At 38.6% G+C, this 26299-nt stretch overlaps 1 protein-coding gene across 4 annotated transcripts in view; it reads left to right on the top strand.

Moving 5' to 3' along the window:
* GHR (growth hormone receptor) overlaps positions 1-25531 on the top strand; it is a 233514-nt gene extending 207983 nt beyond the window's left edge. For all 4 annotated transcript variants that reach the window (XM_084800688.1, XM_084800690.1, XM_084800689.1 and 1 more), the window contains 5 exons: positions 1461-1639; positions 7665-7833; positions 9818-9908; positions 22230-22299; positions 22536-25531. In XM_084800688.1, coding sequence (XP_084656814.1) covers positions 1461-1639; positions 7665-7833; positions 9818-9908; positions 22230-22299; positions 22536-23513 — 1487 coding nt within the window. In that variant the 3' untranslated portion in view covers positions 23514-25531. The remainder of the gene's footprint in view (positions 1-1460; positions 1640-7664; positions 7834-9817; positions 9909-22229; positions 22300-22535) is intronic.
* The last annotated feature ends 768 nt before the right edge of the window (positions 25532-26299 follow it).

Genomic DNA, 26299 nt, shown 5'->3' with positions numbered 1-26299 from the left:
GAGCACAAGAAGACACATAGGGTCTGGAAGGCCATAAGCACAAACAAGAGCAAACACTCCAGGAACCAACTTTAATCAGGGAGAACAAAGGTTATATAGCCCTTAGGGAGTGGAAGGGGGGCTTCCAGGATAGGTGTTCATAATTGGTTGAAACGAGGCACTTTAAGGATGCTTGTTTTGCATTTGGTAGCACTCTCCTATCATATGAACAGGAACACAGCACCTAATTATCCTATAGGCATAGGGACGGGGAGCTAGCAGGAAGCTGTGTCAAGGGCCATATATCAAATGTGGTTAGGAGCATCTATGTCTAAAGACGCTCTCCAGATGAAGTCAGGCAGAGAACCAGAGGCCCTTCTGGGGAGATGGAGTCTTGCACCTAACACCAAGTTCAGAATAGCTAGCAACCTCAAACAGCAGGGTCCTTCCAACAGATAGGTTCTATTATAAACCCCATTTTACAGATAATGCAATGGAGGCTCAGAACTGTTAAATGATGACATCAACGTAAAATATTTGTAGGCTTCTCCATGATTAATTATAGAGATTCTAAGTAGCTAAGTGCAGAAATTAAATTTTAATTGTGTATCTTCAAGTAGTTTCAAATGGTAATTGAAATTGGTAATAAGCCCTATCTAGCAATACTTTGCTTGGGACATGGCATATTTATATATAAATTCTAGCTTTGGAATCCACACTTGTCTTCATCATCCTTTATGAAATTTGATATAGTCCTTATAATAAGAATAGAGGTTTATCTAAAAATAGAATCAATGGATTACCAGCAGAAACTGAGCAAAATACAATTTCAAATTGCTCACATGACACTCAGCAGAGACAGAAAACACTGAATTATCATTAACTCAAGAAAGCAGCACAATACCTTCCTTCTTATGACTAAGAAACAAAATAGGATTGCTAGAAAGACAGCATTTGCAGAGCGCTCAGGGGACTGGACTGGGCCAGCACAGAGATGCATAAGGTAAGGTCCTTCATCAACTCACACAAAGTTTGGAAGGAAAAAAAAATCCTCTGCTTCCTGTTCCAAAATGTGCCATACTTAAAAAGTGAAGTCATCTGCTTCTCTGAGGTGTGTGTGTGTGTGTGTGTGTGTGTGTGTGTGTGTGTGTGTGTGTGTGTGTGTATCCAGATTTTAAAATATGAATGTTATCCGCTCTACAACAAATATGTAGCATTGACAACTCTTTCAATGAAAGTTACGTATGATTTAAGACTCAAGGGGAGTTGGAGAAGCTTTTATAAATGTTTTTAAGGAAAGCATCATTCTTATATTTAAAAGACTGTTACCCTGATATAAAATAAAGAGTTCTAATAGTGTGCATTTCTGGAGGAATGAAGAGTGTGGTCAAAAAATAAAGTAGCTTTGGTCTTTCTGGAGAACGCAGGCTATCGATATCAAGAGTGTTCGTCTGAGAACTGATCCTCTGTTGAATTCACAGTGATACCTGATCCACCCGTTGGCCTTACCTGGAATTTGCTAAACATCAGTTTGACCAAGATTTATGGAGACATCAAAGTGAGTTGGCAAGCACCACCCAGTGCAGACGTGAAGAAGGGATGGGTAGCCCTGGAGTATGAAGTTCAGTACAAAGAAGTCAATGAGACTACATGGAAAGTGGTAAGAGTCGCTGCATCTCACACGTTGCCTTTTCTTCCTCCTAGTCTAACAGTCGCTCTCCTGTTTGTCATAATACTTTCTCTTCACCTAATCCCACACACTCGTTATGTGTCCTACAACTTGCTGTTAGAGGAAGACTGATATGATCATTAAATTAATGTCTTAGAAGTCTGTAAGACAGCAAATGCTGATGTGAATCCACCATGTAGATATGTAGAAGACTATTGGGAGAAGAAAACCATTTCCCTAGTCATCTTTGGCATTCATTTTAACCATAGATCAAGGTCACAGACTAATCACTTTGCTGTCTTTGGCGATGTGGCTGAACTTAAGTAGGATCATGATCAAGGTCAATAGTAGGCTATGGCCAAATGTCCTCTCATGGTTTTAACTGTTGCTAGTCATAAGACCTATATTAAAATCTGTTCTTAAGTCTCTCCAGGAGAGAGGCATAGAGAACTAATTTACCTCATAGAGGTTTCAGAAGGGTGTTCTTTCACATACCTTGGAGAAAAGCAAGCTATGAGGTCCCTACATAGGTGAGAAGGCAAACTGGCCCATAAACCTCTCACATCCTTGCCAAATGCATGAGAACTTGGCACTGAGATATATTCAACACGGCAAACAACAAGAATGGAAACAGGATTACCATGCCATTCCAAATAAAACTAATCAATCTAACCACAGCCGCAGCCCTGGATGAGCCGCACAGTTTCTGGATAGGCATAAGGTTGTACCCAACACCCTGGCAGGGCTCACTCTCCAAATTTTGGGACATGAGGCCCTGTCCATCCATCGCAGCATGAAAAGAAAAAACCAATGTTCTCATTAGCAGAGAATACAACCTCAGCTGCTTCAAACAATTACTTGTCTTCAAGGTTCTGTTTTCTGAATTCTTTTAATTTAGATACCTGGTTTGTAACATGGTACCTAAGAGGCTGATTAGATGCTAATTCAAACAAGTCTTTCCTAATATGAGTCATAATCAAGCACTTATTCACTAGCCAGGTACAGGAACAACTTATTTGCACAAGGTACTAAAGGCACCTGAGGCAGATGTTTTCAAAATGAGAATTATGTAGCTTTGGGGACTCTTGAGACCATTTCAAAAGAACACACAAGGTCAACACTAATTTCTCAGTATGTTCTAATAATATTTATGTGCCATAAAAATACAGTGGTAAGAAAACTGCTGACTATTGGCATGAATCAAGACAACAGTCCCATTGTTTACTAAAAGACACATTGTGCAGTTCACAGTAAAGCCTGGAGGCGGCTTCATAGGAGACTCTGCTTAAATAGCCTTCGAGTCCATCACTGTCTAAGCTACTGTGTGGCACATGGAGAGCACACGTAGCACTCTTCTACATTTCAAGGTAATGATGGATCAAAACACTCAAATGACTGATTCGATGAGACTGAACTCGCAGCTCTTTTGCATGAAGCATAAATTTTACATGAAGAGCAACATACTAGTAGATCATTACTCATATCTGAGTTATCAAACATTTCTCAAGAAAAAAGTTGACACTTCCAGTGAACACCTGACAATGTTTAAACCATGGATAAATTTTAACTTTCGAGAGAAATGTAGGATTTTTTAAAACATATATCTACAACATGATTTTGGTAGCCTTCCAAAATATTAAGACTTACCCCAAAAGGATCCATGAGGGTGTTAGCAAAAATGGTGGTTTTATGGTATATAATAAAATCTGTGAAAACTTCTGAGGAACACATATCAATAAATCAATATGATAGATAAAACGTTTTTCCGAATAGTCTGAGAATAATTATACTAATTATATTATATAGTACTATTATATAATTATCATTATTAATTATCATGTCAATGATGCTTTGAGATATTTATATGTAGTATGATGGTTCCGTGAATAAATATATGTATTTTTACAGATGTTTTTGAACTGACTGTTTAAAAATATACTCTCTTGTACATTCCAATATATCCCATTTTTCACCCATTTATTCTTCAGTGAGCCCAGGTTGATCCATATTTTAGCTACAATTATCATGATGAGGCAAATGTATCTTTAACATACTAATGTTATTTCCTTTGAATATAAATTATTAGTAAAAATCACTAATAAATCATATGGTAACTTCAGTTTTAGTTATTTGAATAACCTCTATACTCTTTGCAATAGTTACTGTACTAGTTTTCATTTCTATAAACAAATTAAACAGGCCATCAGCTGTCTCACCCTGCTTTGAATGCTTCAAGATACTGGTCTGGAAAGAAAGACCCACTAATAGTAGTGTGAATGTTATAGGAGTAACTAACTACTTTCTGGTTAAATGTAAAGTTTTCTACCCAAGATGGAACCCATACCTGACATGATTATCCAGACCAAAGCAACATGACTGGCTAGGTTATAAGCACTAGAGAAGAACCTAGTACTATTATTCTGCTAAATGGACATAATAATTAACACCCCCCAGTTATTATCATCCTACCCATAGATTAATACAGACCTTAGAGAATCTTCTTTTTTTCAATAAGTAGTGGTTAGTACAGGAAACCACAGTAAGTCAAAGGCAGAGAATAATAGACTGCAGAGCACTCAGCTCTGAATGGAATATCCATATCCTGCACCCTCCTCTTAAGATTCAAAGGTTATTGATGAAGAAGGGAAAGAAATGTTAGAAGCATCTAAGGGAGTCGATGGCTGTAGGGAAACTATTTGCTGGTCATGACCCTGAAGTTTCACACACAGGATCTCACACTAGTGGGACTGCCTGCAGCAAAAGGCTTAAAGGAGATGGGGCCAGCCAAACTCCCAGTGTGGATGGGAGAGAGCCTTACGAAGTCATGCCCCTGCCTGGAAGCTCTTGATAATTGGTGGCTGCTGACAATTTTCTTCAGCCATGTAAGATCTGAGAGGCATTCCATGCTGCAGCAGGTGGTTCCACACCTATGCACATCAAAGCAATAAATAGACTGAGTATTTTTTTAAAAAGAGAAAGGCAGTGCACTCTAAGTTAGGAGAGAAAAGTGAGTGATAAGGAAAGAATGAGAGATGGAAAGTGGGTTTGATCAAAAACATTATCGGCATTTATGAATTTTAAATAAACTTTTCTCAATTTTTATTAGTTGATACCCAACTATTAAATGCCAAAACTCACAATTAAATTAAAAATACTTAAATAAAATGTTTTTCTTTGATCCTTTCCAGTATTTTTTCTGGTCTCAGTTTCACCTGTTTCTGCTCTGGCACTTGGTAGCCCCATTCTTCTGCTGCCTTTGGGATTGGTTTGTACTTTTTCTAGTTCCCAGGGGTAGAGTTTTTGTTCCTTGTTTGATACAGTTGAAAGTCCCCTCAAAAAACTAAAAAGATAGTCTAGAAAGATAGAGATGGGAGGGGTCATGGGTTGATTTCTTGGACTCCCTATGTGATTATTTACAGTTGTTAGTGAAATCTATAAATAATATTGATGACAGCAGCAGAGAAACCAGGCCTTGGCCCAAGTGTGAAACATGAGCTTTCAAAACTACTTTATGAAAAACAAGAAAGTTTAAAATTCAGAGTCTTGCTTTAAAGAAAACATTTTAAGCACACACATACTGCATATACTCAGAGGCTCCTGTAAGAAGACATACCCTGTCATGGACAGATAGGGGGAAAAAAGTACTTTGTGACTAGAACTAACTGGGGTGAAAAACAAATTTGTTTCAGATGTTGAAGGCCCAGCTCCTGACTTAAAAAAACAAATCACAGGGTTTATTAGTGTGAAAAGCTATGCTGTTGGAAGGTGAATATTCCGTGGTTTCTATTAACAAGAATAAGGTGTTCTACTCAAAACATCTAAAAGCACATTGAGCAGTACAACATGGCTGGAGCATTTGGCTTAGAGCAGTGGTTCTGTCTAACTGCTGGTGGTTCTCAGCATCCCTGATGCTACATAAGCTCCTCATGTAGTGGTGACCCCAAACCATAAAAGTATTTGTTGTTGCTTCATATCTGTAATTTTGCTACTGCTATGAATCGTAATGTAAGTATCTGATATGCAGGATATATGATATGCAACCCCTGACACCCACAGGTTCCTTAGCGAAAAGGATTGTGATGATGTGGATCTTGGGTCTGTCTCTAATAGCAACATTTTATAAGGCTAGTTCTGGGAGAAAGAATATTCTAACTTTAAAAACTGTGAAAGACCAAAACTTACCCTGACTACAAGACATGCAGGGATAAGGATAGAGCAGAGGTTGAGAGAATATCCAACCCTTGCCTACCCAACCCAAGACCCTCCCGGTGGAAGAGGGCCAACCCTTGACACTATTAACAATACTCTGCATCTGCTATGCTTGCAGACAGGAGCCTATCAGAGTTGCCCTCTGAGAGGCTCTACCCAGCAGGGTTTCGAAACAGATGCAGAGACTCAGCCAAACACTGGGCAAAGCATAGGGAGTCTAGTGGAAGAGTAGGAGGAAGGATAAAAAGACACAGTGGTGACAGGATCTCCACACGAAGAACAACAGAGCCAACTAACCAGGGCCCAGAGGGGATTGTGCAGTCTGAAGCACCAACCATGCACCATGCATGCATGGACTGGACCTAGGTCCTCTACATAGATGTAGCCGATGGGCAGCTTAGGCTCCATGTGGGTCCTGTAGTCAGAGGAGTGGTAGCTGTCTCTAACATGGACTCTTGTTGCTGGCGTTTTGATCACTTTCCCCTGACAGGACTGCCTTGCCAGGCCTGACTTGATGTGATAAGCTGGGCGGGGTGGGTAATGGAGCTCCCTTTTTCTGAGGAGTAGGGGAAGGGGGATGGGGGACTGGGAGGAGAGGAAGAAGAGGGCGATGACTGACCAGAATCTAGATTAAACAAACAAACAAACAAATAGAAAGAAATCTGGAAGAAGAGAAATAAAAGTAAAAATAAAATAAAAACAAACTGTGAAATGCTTATTCTCAATGCTCAGGGTCTCCAGTGACTATTGTGTGCACTTTCCTGGGGGGATGTGACCAAACCTTACTCCCTGTAGATAGAGTACCAATAACATATCAACAAAAGTGTTCCACCTAATTCTAGGTTACTGAACCAGTAAGTTTATTGAGTGATAGAAAGAGAATGAATGAGACTTATTTACAGGAGTATATTTGACTCAAATGCAGCATAGGTGAGGACTTAGGAAGGCTTAGGCCTACTGCTCCCTGCAGAGTTTGCAGGGAGTTCAGCTGATTGGACAGTCTTCTCTCCTGAGCAATAGTTGCTGTTTAAGTGACCGGGTAGAAAGGCCTTATGACACTTCTAGGCTTTGCAAACTTCCAGTCTTGTGGGTTTTGCTTATTCCCAAAGTCCAAAAACACTCTTCCCAGAAGAGAATGCTTTAGTTCACAAGAAATGGCTACCTCACACATTTCTATGCAGATTCTTGAGCAACAGACTATCCTCAGGTAGATTTAAGACTTTTGGCATAAATAAAGTGTTTTTGATAAAATTATTTGGCGTTTCAAGGCAACTGTAGTATTTCCAGGACCATTTTGAGTTCTGTGATTGTTAATAAATGACTACACAGATTTCCCAGGGAATATATTTACTACAGATATCTGATTTGCTTATGGCCATAATTTGTTTTGGTGTGGAAATACGGGGCTTCCCATTCTAGCATATTCTGCATACAAAAGTGTAATGTCCCAGATGAGTAAGTGGCATATCTATGACCCTCTTTATAGCTCTGCCATGCTTAAGTCTGTTATACCTTAACCTTAGTCAACTATTTCACAACCTAAAGCAAACACCTGGCTGCATCTTTTAAGCAAATGTATAGCTTTGGGTTTATACTAAAATAAATTTGAGGATTATTATTTTAACAAAATTATTCTTTACATACTTTGTCTCATTCTATTTTTATTTACTAGCCAACTGCCACTGGACATGTTAAAATGTTACTTTCTAGAAACCCAGTTCAAAGAGAAAAGGGAAAACGCTTGAAGACTTTGTGCATTGAGTTGTTGATGCCTGAGGCAATATGTTCTTATATTTTGTTTTGAAAGACTGGCCCTATCGGGGGAACAGACACTTCATTGTACGCTATGGTGCTGGGAAAGGAATACGAGCTACGTGTGAGAACCAGGCAACGCAGCCTTGGGTCTTTCAGCGATTTCAGTAACATACTCCGTATAACATTTCCTCCAGTGGACACACTGACCTGTAAAGAAGAAGGTAAAGTGTGTGTGTGTGTGTGTGTGTGTGTGTGTGTGTGTGTGTGTGTGTGTGTGCGTGCGCGCGTTGTGTGTGTGTTTAAATAACAACTAGCATGACTTTTGACAATAAATGCTAATGTATACCTCCAATAGTAGTATATTGTCTAGGTCAATATTCTTTAGTTTCACATATCAGGGGCAAGACACTGAAGTCAGTATCTGTAGAAAATGTATGCAATGAAAGAGAAGCAAAGGAGGGGCTGGAGAGATGGCTCAGTGGTTAAGAGCACTTCCTGTTCTTCTACAGGACCCAAGTACATTTTCAAGTGCCCACTTCAAGATATTGACAACCACGTGTAACACCAGCTCCAGAGGATCAGCCATCTCTAGCTCTTGTGGACACCTGCACTCATATGCACATACACAAATGCACATGATTAAAAATAATAAAATAAAATAAAATTTAAAGAAATAACAAAAGAATTTTGTTTCCAAATTATTTGATTTAAGAAGGGTCCCAGGGCAGGTGGAAACTCAGATAGTGGAATACAGTGTTTGTCCCTGAACAACAGAATTCCAGGGGAGTGGTTTTTTTTCCTTCATATGCCTCTATATTTCTAATTTTTTTCTACAATGTGCTTGTTTTGAATTTGTATCCAGGAGAGAAACAAATATATCCAAGGTTTGGAGAAAAAAAAGTAGTACTTATGGATTTGGGAGTGTACTGATGTGGTGTTTACTTAGAGAAAGGCCCAGTAAGTCCTGTGCTATCACACTCATGGGACACATGAAACATCTGGAGCTCTACACAGGAGACTTACAGAGATGACACAGGATTTCTAGGTGTCTGTATTAAAAGATAGTTAGCTTCTGTGTCTGTGGTAAGAACATTGTGGGGCTGGTGAGATGGCTTAGCAGTTAAGAACACTGTCTGCTCTTCCAGAGGTGCTGAATTCGCGTCCCAAAAACCACACGGTGGCTCACAACCATCTATAATGTGATCTAATACCCTCTTCTGGTGTGCAGGCGTACATACAGGCAGCACTGTATACAAAATAAATAAATAAATAAATAAATAAATAAATAAAAATTTAAACAAACAAAAACAAAAAGTTTTAAGGAACATTGGGAACCCACCTCAAGGGGACAGGATGGGGGAGGGGGCATTTAATCCTAAGGAAAGAGATGAAGGTTTCAGACAAATCCTCCCAAGGCTCACAAAGCATACCAGTATCTGAACAGCCTCAGTACAGTGTACATAAAACCCACAGTTTTAAAGCTATAAAAACATGTTCTGTTTGTGTAGGTATATCATGGTTATTCTGCCCTTATAACTTTGGTATATCCTCAATGTAGAAGCTAAAATATATTATTACAGTTCAAAATATCAAATAGACATTATTTACTTCAGTTCAACAGCAACAGTTTTTTTTCTGGTGCTGAAACCCTGATGATATTCCTTAGATATTTGGACGTATAAGAATCTTATAGGCTTGGTTTTGTTTTTTTTTTTAACAATCTGTTTGACACATGTACTTTTCATTTTTTCATTTTTCCCTTTTTATAACAATTTTATTTTTAAATTGTGATATAGTTACATTATCTCCCCTTCTCTTTACTCCCTCTAACCCTCCCATGAACCATCATCAACACCACAATGGTCACCACCTCACTTTCTCTCAAATTCTTGACCTCTTTTTCTTTAATTATATATATATATATGAAATTAAATACGTGTGTGTGTATATATATATATATACATGTATATATATATATACATGTTTTGTGTAAAGGGACTTTAAACAATGGACAAACATGTTGTATACTTAGGAAAGGAAAATCCAAAGTCATTCCATTGTGTTTCCATGGTTATCAAGTGAAAAACCAACTTTGCCATATGAATACAAATTAGCAAACATTTTCAATTGGAAAAGGATAGTACAATGTAAACTTTGCTTCGGTTATTCATAATTCTGTTAGTGAAATATTCTTTCCTGTTTTAGATTTCCAGTTTCCATGGTTCTTAATTATTATCTTTGGAGTATTTGGAGTAGCAGTGATGCTAATTGTAGTTATTTTTTCAAAACAGAAAAGGTAGGTGTGAAACAGTCTCTTTAATGTTCTTACAAGTTCTGATTTCTATGTGTACTCCCATTTGTTATTTGGAATTTTCCCTTGTACAGTATGGAAGGTTAGTTTAATTAGCTCAGAAAATTTTAATTTCTCATTTTACACTTATCGCATCTACACTCAGTCTATAGCATTTACCTTAGAAAATGGATGGTTTAGATCAGGAAGTCACATGGCATGATAAGAGGTTTGTTCTAGTGACTGTGCATTTGTCGACAAAACTTTCTCATCAGAAGAGCTCCCCAAAGGTGGTCAACAAGCCACCCCTTCACACCAGGGCTCCATGGTATCGCTAAACCTTCAGCAGTCTGTTGTGGTCACTGTGTGCAATCTCATCGAAGTGACAAATTGAAGCCATCGCCACAACTCATGCTAAGACTTTCCTATAAGTTTATGCTTACAGACATGATTTCAAATAAATTTGGGTTCCATTTAAATTACTTGGCTATGCATGATTTTATATCTCACCTGTTTGGAAATTCATTCAAAATTCCTTCTGGGTTTTAAGAAATTCTATTTTATGTTCTCTTGGAGTCCAGAAAGTTGGATGTAGCTGTTCAACCACTGCAGCTTCAGCTTGTTTGTATCATTTAACCTCTCTGAAAGTCTACATTTTTGTACACAACACGATCGTTTAAATCACTTTGAACAATAAAATATCTCCTCCCCCCCCCCTTGGGAAAAGCTGAGATTGCAGAAAACATTTTATGCAACATGCAGAAAAAAATATTGACATCGTTTGCCCCTTGTATGCATTTAAGATAGTTTCAGGATCACATGAGCCCCTCTTTCTAAGACACATGTGGCTACCACTTCCAAGATTATAGGGCTCAGTTGGTCTTTGCACTGCAAGTTCTGCGTCCTGGGAAATCCCTCAGTGCTGGGCCACCAGCAGTCAACTGCACCATCTGAAATTGAAATCAAGTTCTTCAGCTGAAGCCAAGAGGCACCAGTGACCAGTGAAATATAGAAATATATAGTACAGGCTTTCAGTTGTTGTAGTCAGCCAGCACTCCCAAGCCTCAAGCTTAGCCATGCCCAAAATCGAATTTTACTAGAAATAATTCAGGTAGTGCCTACAATCTTGAGTGCCAATGTTGAAAGACTACAAATTAATGAACTCAACTTTCTGTGGGGTTTCATATTCAGTTTTATAATGTATTGAGGAGGGAGCAGAACTCACTGTATAGTTTTATTTTGAACTTAGCTTTTTAGCCCAATTCCAGTTTTGCAAAAACATCTACTACAATTGAAACAGTAGGGTTTTCAGTTATTTGAGAAAATAAACATATATCTTTAGAATTTTAAGTAAGGTATGAGCTTGAATAATGCCAACAAGAGTCAAAACAATTGGTTTGAGTTAATTAGTCTATAGAGACAGTAAAATTCATATATGGAACTGTAGTAAATAAAACTGCTATGTCTATAAAGCCATTTACCCTTAACACCAGTTGTTCCTTACAAGCTACAAAGGCCAAGAAAACATGTGGGGTTGTCTAGTTATTTTGGCTAAAAATGTGTGCAACAAAATACCATCCTCTCAATAAGGAGAGTTTCAAATATATATATATTAGCCTCTTGTTTTGTTTGCCCAGACTGGATGGTCTTCAACTTCTGATCCTCCTGGCTCCACCATTGTCAGTTTTATGTGGTGCTAAGGATTCAGCCCAAGGTCCTATGCATGCTAGGTAAACACTCTACTAACTGAGCTGCCATCAGCCTCTAAATAAAAGCATATTTTGCTTTTTAAATTATCATCTTTGGGGGTTAGGAAACAAAGAAATTGGTTTCACTGTGATGTGTCCAAGCACATATGGCATCATATTTTGTTTATAACCTTCTCCCCCTCCTTGCTGCTTCTCTTCCTCCCACCAGTCTGCTCTTCTGCTTTCTGCATAGATAAATGATAGATAGATAGATAGATAGATAGATAGATAGATAGATAGATAGATAAATGATAGATAGATAGATAGATGATTGATAGATAGATAGATAGATAGATGATAGATAGATGATAGATAGATGATAGATAGATAGATAGATGATAGATAGATGATAGATAGATAGATAGATAGATAGATAGATAATAGATAGATAGATGATAGATAGATAGATAGATAGATAGATAGATAGATAGATAGATGAGATCCACAGGATCTGCCCCATTCCCTGCATTCCTCCAGACCTGTTCCTCACTTCTCATAGTACCCTTTTTGTTTCCATTTCCCACATATATGTGGATATATAGAGAAATTTAAATCTCCGTTCTGTACCTGAATGACAGCTTTGGTATGTTTGTCTTTCTGTCTCTCTGAACATGACAGTGTCCAGTTCCACCCATCCCACAAAGGTCATTTCATTTCCTCTATGGCAGTATAAATAAATATGTGCACCAGACTTTCCAAAAGTACATTTTCTATGAATAATGAAGTTTTGAGGAAACTAATTCTTAGTCAAAATCAACAGACTGTGAGATTTGTTTGAAATCTTTATTGCACACCCATGAGTTTTTGTAGTTTAAAAAAAAAGAATCAGTTTATTTCACTTTCCTACAGAAACCTTTATCACTACTCAAATTTTCATGTTGTAATAAAAGCACAAAATGGTAGACAATAGTACTAGCTGGCACAGAACTAACACACAGTCCCAAAATTAAAACACTACAAAGAATGCTACTTTTGTCTGTCTTGCTCAAAATCCCAGGGATGTTGAGGGCTCCAGGATCAATATATCTTTCAAGTTTTGTGAAAGAATTTTACTTTATTATAATCCAAATAATTCAAAGTAAAAGCCAGCTAAGTCTGTATGGACAGTCATATTTGAATTAAGTAAATCAGGACACCATTTCAACACAGGCTATCTTTCCTCTGTGTTCCCATCAAATGACCAACCTAGCCTTCGAGTTAATTCATGAAAAAGCTGCATCTCCATATGGCAGAAATGGGAAACGGAAAGACTGCAGGCCCACATTGCAATTTTGGTTTCTATGTTGGAATGAGGATTTTGCTATATTGTATGAGATTTTGTGACACTCCTAACAGTATGAACAGGTGTGTCTCTCACACGTTTCCCTGCTCTTAAGACACTCTTTTCCTCACACTGGGTTGCCTCATTGACATAAGGGCTTTTACCTTGTCTTATTGTATTTTGTTTTGGATCCTCTCTCTCTCTCTCTCTCTCTCTCTCTCTCTCTCTCTCTCTCTCTCTCTCTCTCTCTCTCTCTCTCTCTCTCTCTCTCTCTCTCCTCAGAATCTTCCATTTCATTTACATCCAGTAGGACTTCCCTCCTCCCCTCCCAGTCTCACCCTCTCACCTCCCCTCTAGACACCTTCCCTTTCTTCTCAGAGAAGGGAGACTTCCCATGGATATCAACCCACCTTGGCATATCAAGTAGAACTGGGAGCATCTTCTACTGAGACTAGATAAGGCTGTCCAGTTAGGGGAAAGGGATGCAAAGGCAGGCAACAGAGTCAGAGGCAGCCTCTGCTCCTACTGTTAGAGGTCCCACATGAGGACCAAGCTGCACATCTGCTACATATGTCGGGGGTCGGGGTAGGGGTGGCTAGAACCATCCCATGGATGTTCTCTGGTCTGGTATGGTCTCTGTGAGCCCCTAAGTGTTGTGAAAAGGATATTAGAGTCTAGAGGGTTTCTCTGCATCACTCAGTTCCCAAATAATCAATACAGAGATGTTTTAGAATTGTAAAAGCTTTAAGACATCATAACTGGGTAAATATCAACCCCCTGAGCTATTTCACTATTTCCCAGCTACACGCTCCAAGTTACCTGCCATAATTGTTTCCGCCTCAGTTGTTTCTGTCAGGCCAGCCCTCATGGTCCATACTGGCCCATGCAATTTGCTTCTCTATGGCTTCCTTGCCTCCTGCTACATCTTCTTCCTCCTTCTTCTCTCTCTTGCCTGGTAGTCCCCACGTGACCCCAACCCTGGGAACCTAAGCTCTTCCTAATTCTCTTCTGCCCAGTTACAGGCTGCCAGTTATTCTAACCAGCCAGAGAATATTAGCAAGCAAAGTTTACACAACATCACTTGGTGTATGTGAGAATGCACTCCTCTGGGTGGCAACCAGATCATGAGAGCCAGTAATTAGCATTAGAATACATAGCACCAGACCAACCCCCAACACCTATGAGTCCAAGTTAGTTGAGTTTGTAGGTTTGCTTGTGGTGTCCTTAATGCCTCCCCATCTTCCATAAGATTCCCCTAGTTCCACCCAATGTTTGTCTGTGTGTCTCTGCATGTTTCATCAGCTGCTGGATGAAGCCTCTCAGATGATTGTTATGCTAGCCTCCTGTCTGCACAAATAGCAGAATATTATGGGTAGTATCAGTGATGGGCTTTATCTCTCATGGCATGCGACTCAAGTTGGGCCAGTCATTGATTGGCTAGGTCAAAGGTTTTGTGTACGAGTTGCTGTCTCCCCCTCCCTCTGCTGGAAGTCCCATCTGGCTACAAGAGGTGGCCACTTCATGTTCCATATCCTAGACTGATAGGAGTCACAGTGAGAGTCACCGTCATAGACTCATGTGAGCCTCTTCCATCCCACAGATGCCCCCACCACCAATTTCAGTTCTCTCTCCCAGCCCTCCCCTCGTTTCCCCTCACCTGATCCCCACCCCCCTTCCCTCACCCAGTTCCCTCCCTCCATCTACTTCAGATGTCAATTTTATTTCCCGTTCTGAGTGAGATTTAAGCATCCTCCCTTGAACCTTCCCTTCTTTGGGTCTGTGGATTATATGATGCTGCTATCCCCTATTGTATTGCTAATATCAATTTATAGAGGAGTACATACCATGCATGTCTTTCTAGGTCTGGATTACCTCACTCAGCATAATCTTTTCTAGTTCTATCCATTTGCCTGCAAATTTCCTGATGACCTTGCTTTTAATAGTTGAGTAGTATCCCACTGTATAAAGGTCTAAACTCTTCAGTTGAGGAACATCTAGGTTGTTCCCAGTTTCTGACTATTACCAATAAAGCTGCTATGAACATACTTGAAAAAGTATCATTGTGGTATGATAGAGCATCTTTTGGATATGTGCCCAGGAGTAGTATAGCTGGGTCTTGAGGTAGAACTATCTCCAATTCTCTCACAAACCACCAAAGTGATTGTACAATTTTGGCCTCCTGCCAGCAATGGAGGAGAGTTTGCTTTGCTCCACATCCTCATCAGTTTGTGCTGTCACTTGAAATTTTTATATCAGCCATCCTGATGGTGTAAGATGGAATCTCAGAGTCATTTTGACTTGCATTTTTCTGATAACTGAGGACACTGAACATTTCTTTTTTTTTCTCCTTTATTAATTTATTCTTGTTACATCTCAATGGTTATCCCATCCCTTGTATCCTCCCATTCTTCCCTCCCTCCCATTTCCCCTTATTCCCCTCCCCTATGACTGTTCCTGAGGGGGATTACCTCCCCCTGTATATGTTCATAGGGTATCAAGTCTCTTCTTGGTAACCTGCTGTCCTTCCTCTGAGTGCCACCAGGCCTCCCCCTCCAGGGGACATGGTCAAAGGTGAGGCACCAGAGTATGTGAGAAAGCAATATCCCACTCTCCACTCTATTGTGGAGAGTGTTCTGTCCATTGTCTAGATCTGGGTAGGGGTTTAAGGTTTACCGCCTGTATTGTCCTTGGCTGGTGCCTTAGTTTGAGCAGGACCCCTGGGCCCAAATCTGCCTATCATAATGTTCTACTTGTAGGCTTCTAGGACCCTCTGGATCCTTCTACTTTGCCATTCTCCCGTGATTCTCTCATCTAGAGTCCCACTAGAATGTCCTCCCCTCTGTCTCAGTTTCCTGGTAAGTGAAGGCTTTCGTGGGACATGCCCCTTGGGCTAATATGCAGATATAAGTGAGTATATACCATTTGAGTCTTTCTGCTTCTGGGTTAACTCACTCATTATGATCATTTCTAGCTCAATCCATTTATCCACAAATTTCGGGAATTCTTTTTTTTTAATAGCTGAATAGTATTCCATAGTGTATATGTACCACAGTTTCTTTATCCATTCTTCTATTGATGGACACTTAGGCTGCACTGAACATTTCTTTAAGTGCTTCTCAACCAGTAGAGATTCCTCTGCTGAGAATTCTCTGTTTAGCTCAGTACTCCATTTTTATTTTCTTAATTTTTAAAAATTTTATTAATTTATTCAGATTACATCTCAATTGTTATCCTGTCACTTGTATCCTCCCATCCCTCCCTCCCTCCCTCCCGCTTTCACCCTATTCCCCTTCCCTAGGTCTATGACCAAGGGGAACCTCCTCCCCCACCATATGGTCATAGGCTATCAAGTCTCATCTTGGTAGCCTGCTTATTCTTTAAGTGCCACCAGGCCTCGCCACCAAGGGGAGGTGGTCAAATATGGAGCACCAGAGTTCATGTCAGAGTCAGCTCCCACTCTCCACATAACTGTGGAGAATGTCCTGTCCAGTGGGTAGATCAGAGCAGGGGTTTGATGTTTACTATTGTATTGTCCTTGGTTAGTGCAATAGTTTGAGCAGAACCCTCTGGACCCCGATCCACTCATCACGATATTCTTCTTGTAGGTTTCTAGAACCCTCTGGGTCCTTCTATTTCCCCATCTCCTATATTTCTCTTACCTAGAGTCTCAGTAGGATGTCCTCACATCTATCCCAATCTTCTGGTAAGTGAAGACTTTTGTGGGACATGCCTTTTGGGCTAGTGCCCAATTATAAGTGAGTATATACCATGTGAGTCTAGCTCTGGGTTAACTCACTCAGTATAATCATCTCTAGTCCCATCCATTTGTCCACAAATTTCTGGATTTCCTTGTTTTTAATAGCTGAGTAGTATTACATAGTATAAATGTGCCACAGTTTCTTTATCCATTCTTCAACTGAGGGGCATTTAGGCTGTTTCCAGGTTCTGCCTATTATGAATAGGGCTGCTATGACCATGGTTGAGCATATGTCCTTGTTGTGTGGTGGAGCTTTTTCTGGGTATATTCCAAGGAGTGGAATAGCTGAGTCTTGAGGAAGCCCTATTCCCAATTTTCTGAGAAAGTGCCAGATAGATTTCCAAAGTGGTTGTACCAGTTTGCATTCCCACCATCAATGAAGGAGTGTTCCTCTTTCTCCATATCCTTGCCAGCATATGGTGTCGCTTGAAGTTTTGATCTTAGCCATTCTGATGGGTGTAAGATGGAATCTCAGAGTCGTTTTGAGTTGCATTTCTCTGATGACTAAAGATGTTGAGCATTTCTCTAAGTGTTTCTCAGCCATTTGATATTCTTCTGTTGAGTACCCCATTTTTAATTGGGTTATTCGGTTTGTTGGTGTTTAATTTCTTGAGTTCTTTATATATGTAGGGTTGGTGAATATATTTTCCTATTCTGTAGGCTGTCATTTTGTTCTACTGACAGTGTCCTTTGCCTTACAGAAGCTTTTTAGGTTCATGAGGTCTCATTTATTAATTGTTGATCTTAGTCCTGAGTTCTTGATGTTCTGTTCAGGAAGCATTCTCCTGTACCAACGCATTCAAGGTTATTCCCCAGTTTCTCTCGTATTAGGAACAGTGTATTCTGCTTTTATGTCAAGATCTTTGATTCACATAAACTTGATTTTTGTGCAGAGTGATAAATATAGATCTATTTGCATTCTTCTGCAAGCAGAAATCTGGTTAGACAGGCACCATTTGCTGAAGATGCTTTCTTTTTTTCTGTTGTATGGTGTTGGCTTCTTTGTCAAAAATCGGGTGTCCTTAGCTCCAGAAGTTATTTTATTGTGCAGGATTGTCTTAGGTACTCCTGGTGTTTTGTTTCCATATGAAGTCTATAATTGTTCTTTCAAGGTCTGTGAAGAATTGTGTTGGAATTTTGATGGTAATTGTGTTGAGTCTGTAATTTGCTTTTGGCATTTTTACTATACGAATCCTACCAATCCATGAGCATGGGGGATCTTTCCATCTTCTGATATCATCTTCAATTTCTTTCTTCATTGTCATTAAGTTCTTATCATACATGTCTTTCATTTGCTTGGTTAGAATTATATGAAGATATTTTATATTACTAGTGGCTATTGAAAAGAGTGTAATTTTCCTAAATTCTTTCTCAACCCATTTATCATTTGCTTAATGGAGGGCTACTGTTTTTTGTTTTTTGGGTTTGTTTGGTTTTTTTGTTTTGTTTTGTTTTGTTTTGTTTTGTTTTCTGTTTTTAGTTTATTTTGTATCCAGCCACTTTGCTGAAGCTGTAGGAGTTCTCTAATCATATCATCAGCAAATATTGATGCTTTGGCTTCTTCATTCCCAATTTGTATCCCATTGATCTCCTTTTGTCATCATATTGCTTTAGCTAGAACTTCAAGTACTATGTTGAATAGATATGGAGAGAGTAGGGAGCCTTGTCTTTCCCTAACTTTAGTAGATTTACTTTACGTTTCTCTATACTTAATATGATGTCGTCTGTTGACTTGCTGTATATTGCCTTTACTGTGTTTAGGTATGTGCCTTGTATTCCCTGATTTCTCCATGACTTTAAACATGAAGGTATTAGATTTTGTCAAAGGCTTTTTTGGCATCTAATGAGATGATCATGTGGGGCTTTTCTTCTTCGGTTTGTTTATATGGTGGATTACATTGATGGATTTTTATATATTGAATCATCCCTTCATCCCTGGGATGAAACCTAATTGATCACAGTAGATGATGTTTTTGATGTATTCTTGGACTTGTGAGTATTTTATTGAGTATTTTTGCATCAATGTTCATAAGGGAAATTGGTCTGAAAGTCTCTTTCTTTGTTGACTCTTCATGTTGTTTAGGTATCAGGGTGACTGTGGCCCTCATAGAATGAGTTTCACAATATTCTTCTATTTCTTCTTTGTGGAATAGTTTGAGGTATAACTTTTCTTTTTTTTTTTTTTATTAATTTATTCTTGTTACATCTCAATGGTTATCCCATCTGTTATATCCTCCCATTCTTCCCTCCCTCCCATTTTCCCCTTATTCCCCTCCCCTATGACTGTTCCTGAGGGGGACTTCCTCCCTCTGTATATGCTCATACGATATCAAACTTTTCTTTGAAGTCTTGTAGAATTCTGTGCTGAAAACATCTGGCACAGGGTTTGGTTTTGTTGTTGTTGTTGTTGTTGTTTTGTTTTGTTTTGTTTGTTTGTTTGTTTGTTTGTGGGGGTTTTTTTGTTTTGTTTTGGTTTTGGTTTTGAAACTTTTAATGACCCCTTCTAGTTCCTTAGGGGTTATAGGTCTATTTAAATTGTTTGCATGATCTTGATTTAACTTTGGTAAGTGGTATCTACCAAAAAAAAAATCACCCATTTTGTTTAGATTTTCCACCTTTGTGTGGAGTACAGGCTTTTGAAGTAAGACCTAAAGATTCTTTGGATTTCCTCAATGTCTGTTGTTATGCCCCTCTTTTTATTTCTGATTTTGTTTATTTGGATATTGTCTTTCTGCCTTTTAGTTAATTTAGCTAAGAGTTTGTCTATCTTATTAATTTTCTCAAAGAACCAGCTCTTGGTTTGTTTTTGTTTTTTAATTTATTGTGTTGTAATCTTTGTTTCTAATTCATTGACTTCAGTCCTGAGTTTGATTATTTCACTTTTTGTTCTAGAGCTTTCAGGTGTGCTTTTAAATTTCTAGTATGACAATCTAGAATAAGTGTCTGTAACAAAGTCTTCTTGAGCCAGGCTTTCCCACCAAGCATGAAATGCTGATTTGCTAATCCCCTCACTTTATCTTTTCCTTTATATTTTAATCTTCTTTCAAATCAATTCTTTTACCTTGTTTTGATTTATTTTTTAATCTTAACATTCTCAGGCTTAAAAAAAATCTTTCCAATCTCCCACTAGGGTAATAAATTTGGAATTATGCACAAGAGATTTCTGCAGTAGGTTTTGAAGCCCTTTAGCTCATAAATTGTTCTTGAATAAGATGGACCCTGAAAAGTGGTAATTACCTTAAAAGTACACAATCAGCACTGTTTGTGTTCTTATTTTTAAAAGCTGGTGAGTTAGTCATTATAGGATTTTTCTGAAGTTGTATTTATTTCCCTAAAGGAGAGAATCATAAAGCAGAAAGCAAATAAATCTCAATAAAGCAGCCTTGTTAACAGGAGAAAGTATAAACACGAGGTGTCTCTATGGTGGCTGGGACATTACAGCAGGATTTTCTCTCTTACCCACCCCACATTCCTCCCCAACACCTCTCTCTTAGGAGGTTTGCCTGCTTATAATTTCTTATATCCTTCCAAGAAGCTAAATAAATTTACAGCAATTATAGACTCCTTGAAATTGCAAATATCGTTACTCAATATTATCCATTAACAATAAAATTACTATTTAAACATTTAAATTTTTTTCTAGTATGAGATCTCGAGTTCTTTATAAAGTCACTTAGTTCTATGAACTTTCTGCTTAGCACTGCTTTCATTGTGTTCCATAAGTTTGGGAATGTTGTGCATTCATTTTCTTTGAACTCTAGAAAATCTTTAATTTTTTTCTTATTTCTTCCTTGACCCATTAGTTGCTGTGTAGAAAGTTGTTTAGCTTCCATAAGTTTGTAGGCTTTCTGTTGTTGAAATCTATCTTTAATCCATGGTGGTCTGATAATATACAAGGGCTTACTTCAATTTTCTTGAGAGTTGCTTTGTGTCTGAGTATATGGTCAATTTTGGAGAAGGTTCTATGAGATGCTGAGAAGAAGGTATACTCATTTGTGTTTGGGTGAAATGTTCTGTAAACATCTGATAGGTCATTTGATTCATAAGATCTGTTAACTTGATTATTCCTCTGTTTAGTTTCTGTCTGGGTGACCTGTCCATGGGTGAGAGAGGGGTGTTGAAGTCTTCTACTATTCATTTGTGGGGTTTGATGTGCAATTTAAATTTTAGTAATGTTTCTTTTACAAATGTAGGTGCCCTCACATTTGGGGAATAGATATTCAGAATTGACACATCATCTTGGTGGATTTTTCATTTGATAAGTATGACATGTCCTTTTGATTAGAATGGTTACTCCAGCTTGCTTCTTGGGTCCATTTGCTCATCTGCTTAGAAAAATCTTTTTCCAACCCTTTACTCTGAAGCGGTGTCTATGTTTGTTGCTGAGGTGCATTTCTTGTATGCAGAAGAATGATAGGTCATATTTTCACATCCATTCTGTCAGCCTGTGTCTTTTTATTGGGGAATTGAGTCCATTGATGTTGTGAGATGCTAATAGCTAATAGCTAATGATTGTTAATTCTTGTTATTATGATGTTGGTGGTAGTGTGTGTGTGTGTGTGTGTGTGTGTGTGTGTGTGTGTGTTTCTTGATTTTGCTGGTATGACATTATTTATTTCCCATGTTTTCTTGGGTATAGTTAACCTCCTTGTGTTGGAGTTTTTCTCCTAGAATCCTCTGTAGGGTTAGATTTGTGGAAAGATATTGTTAAATTTGACTTTTTCATGGAATATCTTGTTTTCTCCCTCTGTGTTTAGTGACAGTTTTGCTGGATATAGTAGTCTAGGCTGGCATCTGTTGTCTCTTAGAGACTGCAAGACATCTACCCAGGCCCTTGTGACTTTTAAAGTCTCTGTTGAAAAGTCTGGTGTAATTCCAACAGCTCTGCCTTTATATGTTACTTTGTCTTTTTCCATCGCAACTTTTAGTATTCTTTCTTTGTTCTGTACATTTCGTGTTTGATTATGTGGTAGGAGGATTTTCTTTTTTGATCCAAACTATTTGGTGTTCTGTAAGCTTCTTGTAGGTTAGAGAAACTTTATTCTATGATATTGTTGAAAATATTTTCTAGGCCTTTGAGGTGGGAATCTTCTCCTTCTTCTATTGCTATTATTCTTAGGTTTGGTCTTTTCATAGTGTCCTAAATTTCCTGGATGTTTTGTGTTAGAAACTTTTTAGACTTGACATTTTCTTTGACTGGTATATCAATTTCTCTATCATATCTTCTACACTTGCAATTCTCTTTTCCATCTCTTGTATTCTGTTGATGATGTTTGCATCTGTAGTTTCTGTTCTCTTACCTAAGTTTTCCATCTCCAGGATTCCCTCAATTTGTGTTTTCTTTTTTGCTCCTATTTCCATTTTAAGCCTTGAATTATTTTATTCATTTCTTTCACCTGTTTGATTGTATTTCCTGTATTTCTTTGAGAGATTTAGTCTTATACAAAATAAAAGAAAACTTAGAATAAATGATAGCACTGGCTATATTCCATCTCTACCTTTTAAAATAAGATACCATGTAATTTTTAAGATGTAAAAATAAAACTTTATTTGTTTTTAAGGATTAAGATGCTGATTTTACCCCCAGTCCCAGTTCCAAAGATTAAAGGAATTGATCCAGATCTTCTCAAGGTAATTAAGTATAGACTTTGAATCAGTCAGTAAAGTAATACCTAAAGAATTCTGCCTTCTCTTGAGAAGGTTTTGTTTTATCATTGGTTGGTTGGTGTCTTCATTGTTTGGGTTGTTTTTATTTGTTTTGGTTTTCTTGTTTTTGTTTGTTTTGAAAACTTAATGCATCCTATTTAAAATTATGTAATTGTTTTGAGTTGCTTTTCATAGATCTCCACTTTCTGTCTGCCTCCTAGGAAGGAAAATTGGAGGAAGTGAACACTATCTTAGGCATTCATGATAACTACAAACCTGACTTCTACAATGATGACTCCTGGGTTGAGTTTATTGAGCTAGACATTGATGATGCAGATGAAAAGACTGAAGGGTCAGACACAGACAGACTTCTAAGCAACGACCATGAGAAATCAATTAATATCCTCGGAGCAAAAGATGATGATTCTGGGCGTACCAGCTGTTACGATCCTGATATTTTGGACACTGATTTCCACACCAATGACATGTGTGATGGTACCTCAGAGTTTGCTCAGTCACAGAAGTTAAGAGCAGAAGCCGATCTCTTGTGCCTTGACCAGAAGAATCTGAAGAACTCGGCTTCTGATGCTTCCCTTGGCTCTCTGCACCCCTGTACTACCCCAACAGTGGAAGAAGACAAACCACAGGCACTTGTGAGCAGTGAAACTGAGTCAACCCACCAACTGGCCTCTACTCCGATGAGCAATCCTGCTTCACTGGCAAACACTGACTTTTACGCCCAAGTAAGTGACATCACACCAGCAGGCAGTGTAGTCCTCTCCCCAGGTCAAAAGATTAAGGCGGGGATAGCCCGGTGCGACAACCAACAGCCAGAGGTGGGTGCTCCCGGCCAAGAAAATTACGGCATAAACAGTTCCTACTTCTGTGAGTCAGATGCCAAAAAGTGCATCGCTGTGGCCCCTCACATGGAGGCCATGTCATGTCTAAAACCAAGCTTTAACCAAGAGGACATTTACATCACCACAGAAAGCCTTACCACTACTGCACGAATGTCCAAGACAGCAGAGCTTGCTCCAGATGCGGAGATGGCTGTCCCAGATTACACCGCGGTTCACACCGTGCAGTCTCCACAGGGCCTTATACTCAACGCAGCTGCTTTGCCTTTGCCTGACAAAAAGAAGCTCCTCTCCTCCTGTGGCTATGTGAGCACAGACCAACTGAACAAAGTCATGCAGTAGCCTCTACTATCTTTAATAGCAAAGAAATGGCTGGGCATGAACGCTTAAACCAAAAACTATGTTTTCAGTCTGTGTTGGGAGAGTTGTGAGGATGAATGTGGATTCGAAAATTCCTTTTCTGGAAATGTAGAAACATTATCATAAGACGGAAAATCAAGAACGCTTAATCAGATAGATACTCCCATTGTGAACTATAAATATTTTTAAAAATTGTCTCTAGGACTGTTTAGTGGCAGTGATTGTTCTGTGGGGTCTTAATTTCGTGATATTAAGCATTAAATAGCTACGTTTTTCATGTATGTAAATCATGCTTTTTGAAAAAGCAAAACAATCAGGTGGCTTTTGCAGTTCAGGAAATTGAATGCAGATTATAGCACAGGCTAGTTTCTTTTTCTTTTTTAAAAATAACTGGCAACTAAAACTAAGTGAGAAGGTAAACCTAGTTTGGATATGCAAAACATTTATTTTGACATAAAATTGATACAGATATTTTTAATAATTTACACTTTAAGCATGGATATTTTATAATCTACTACATGCATATTGTAGTTCACAACAATCCATTCAAGGATGTAGCAATTACAGTGTAAAGAGGGTTTAGTGCTTTGGTCAATGAACCTACCTAAAGAAAAACAAACAAGTTGGATTTTTACAAAGCCCTTTTTATAACTCCCAGAAATTCTTAAATCTAAAATGTCTAATGACATGCATTATTGGAATAAACATCTTAAATTTTTAAACAAATATTTTTTAATTTAGAAAAGTTAAAAGTTTTATACGGATCAACAAACATATCATATACCAAACAATAACAGAATGGTAATGATGGAAGAAATGCTTTCTTCACCAAATTTAAGTTCAAGCCACAGGGCTACAAGTCAGAGAAGTGCAAGTGATGGTGTTATGGTTGGCTAGGATGTGGAAACGCAGCAGGAGCGCACAGAGTCAGGTTCTGAGAAAGAGCCCAGCGAGCAGAAAAAGAAGGCCCTCCCACCTGTGTAGTGATGTCAAACACAGCCTGTTTTTGTTAGGAACCTAAGAAACTCACATATTCAAAAAGAAATTCTCGTGTGAAATCCAATAGCAAATTGGAGAGACTTAAGCAGGTAATAGAATAGAAAATCAAAGACCTGGGTCTTTGAATCACAGCCAGACACATGCTTTTAATTCATGGCAAAAAGGAACAGAATAAATGACTTTCCAGTCGCAAAGGAAAACTCAGAATTAATTAACCAAATAACAGAAACCTTGTCATCAAATCTTTTATAAGTTGTATCTTAAGTAGGAAGAAGAGTTTCATCACTTCTTACCCTCCCAGGAAGATCAAGCTCAGACTGGGTAAAACACACAATAAAAAAAAAAAAAATCAGCCCTGGATTCCCTAATAGCATAAACATACTTCTTTGGGTTATCCCTCTAAAAGATGTGTGAGAGAAAGTGGACTCTCAGTCCACTGAAGGATGTTCCTCATTTTAAATATTTTTTGAGACACTTGAATTTTTAAAATTACCTTTGGCTTTTAACGGTGTTCACCATTTTTCTCAGACCTTTGTGGGGAAACAGGCTTAATGTTTAGTGATCTTTACACTCTCTTTCCTGCAGGAGAGAGACAGTGAAAACCAGCACACTGGGTGTTTAAGTCCACCGTGCGACTCTGTAATAGATTCTAATAGATTTCTCTGCTACCTTGCTGCTATGGTTTCTCCAACGGCTGCATTATTTAGTTCATATGAAATATCATGAACTTAGAATCTATTCCACTTAAAGATGTGTGTTTTGATGAACTATCTTACCATTTTGCTGTATGCTGACCACATTTCTATAGCCAAAAAAAAATAGCTAAAATACCTCAATCGGTCCAGAATGTCTTTTTTTTTTTTTTTTTTTTTTTTGGTACTTTGCTGGCCACACAAGCCATTATTCACAGTATGACTAGTTGTGTCCTGCAGTCTATATTTAATTTTCTTTTATGTCTGTGGATTTTTCCCTTCAAAGTTCAATAAATTTATTTTCTTGAATTTCTGCTGGTGTGTCTCTATTAGCCCCACCATGAAGCACCTTAACCCAGACTGTGTATTGAGACTAGCCTATTGTAAAGGACTTAGCAGAGTTAGTTTAGAGACATCAGTGGGTAGTGGGTCACAAGCCAGCAGAGAGGCAGAGGTGGTTAAGATAGCTGTGTTCTTGTCTGGACTGTGCCTTCTGTTCAGGCTCCTTCATGTGAACAGAAACTTACAGAGCCACACCTTGAACACATCATAAAAGCTAAATGGCAAGGCCAAGTGATGTGGAGTATGTGGGAAATGGGAAGAGGGAGATGTTGGGCATGATCTCTAAGCTACAGTACTAGCTTGAGTGAGTTACGTGGGATCAGGGCGAGCATTTCCCCCTGGATTCACATATTGAGTTTGTCATGTTGACTACTTGTCATCATAGGAAGCAGACAATAAATCTCTATACTACTTGCTATCTTGTTGCCTGAATAAGCAACTTAGCAGCAAGAGGTTTGTTATGGTTTGCAGTTTAGAGGTGGGAAAGACACAGCAGCTGGAGCTGCTTGCCCTCTAACCGTGGGAGCTTGTACCATGGCTTGTTCACGTCTTAGAGGATAAGGAAACAAAGCTCCAACTGGAACTAGAGGCGAATATAACTTTCAGTCCCTACCTCAGCTACCTGGTTCTGTCAGGTGTGTCCTTAGATCCAAAGGTTCCACAACTCCTAAAACAGAGCCACCAGCCTGGAACCAAGTATCCAAACTGAGCCAGTGGATTCCAGCACCCACATGT

The sequence above is a fragment of the Acomys minous genome (assembly GCF_964271855.1).
Source record: "Acomys minous genome assembly, chromosome: 11".
Lineage (NCBI taxonomy): Eukaryota > Metazoa > Chordata > Mammalia > Rodentia > Muridae > Acomys > Acomys minous.
This window is presented reverse-complemented; position numbering and strand designations above follow the sequence as displayed.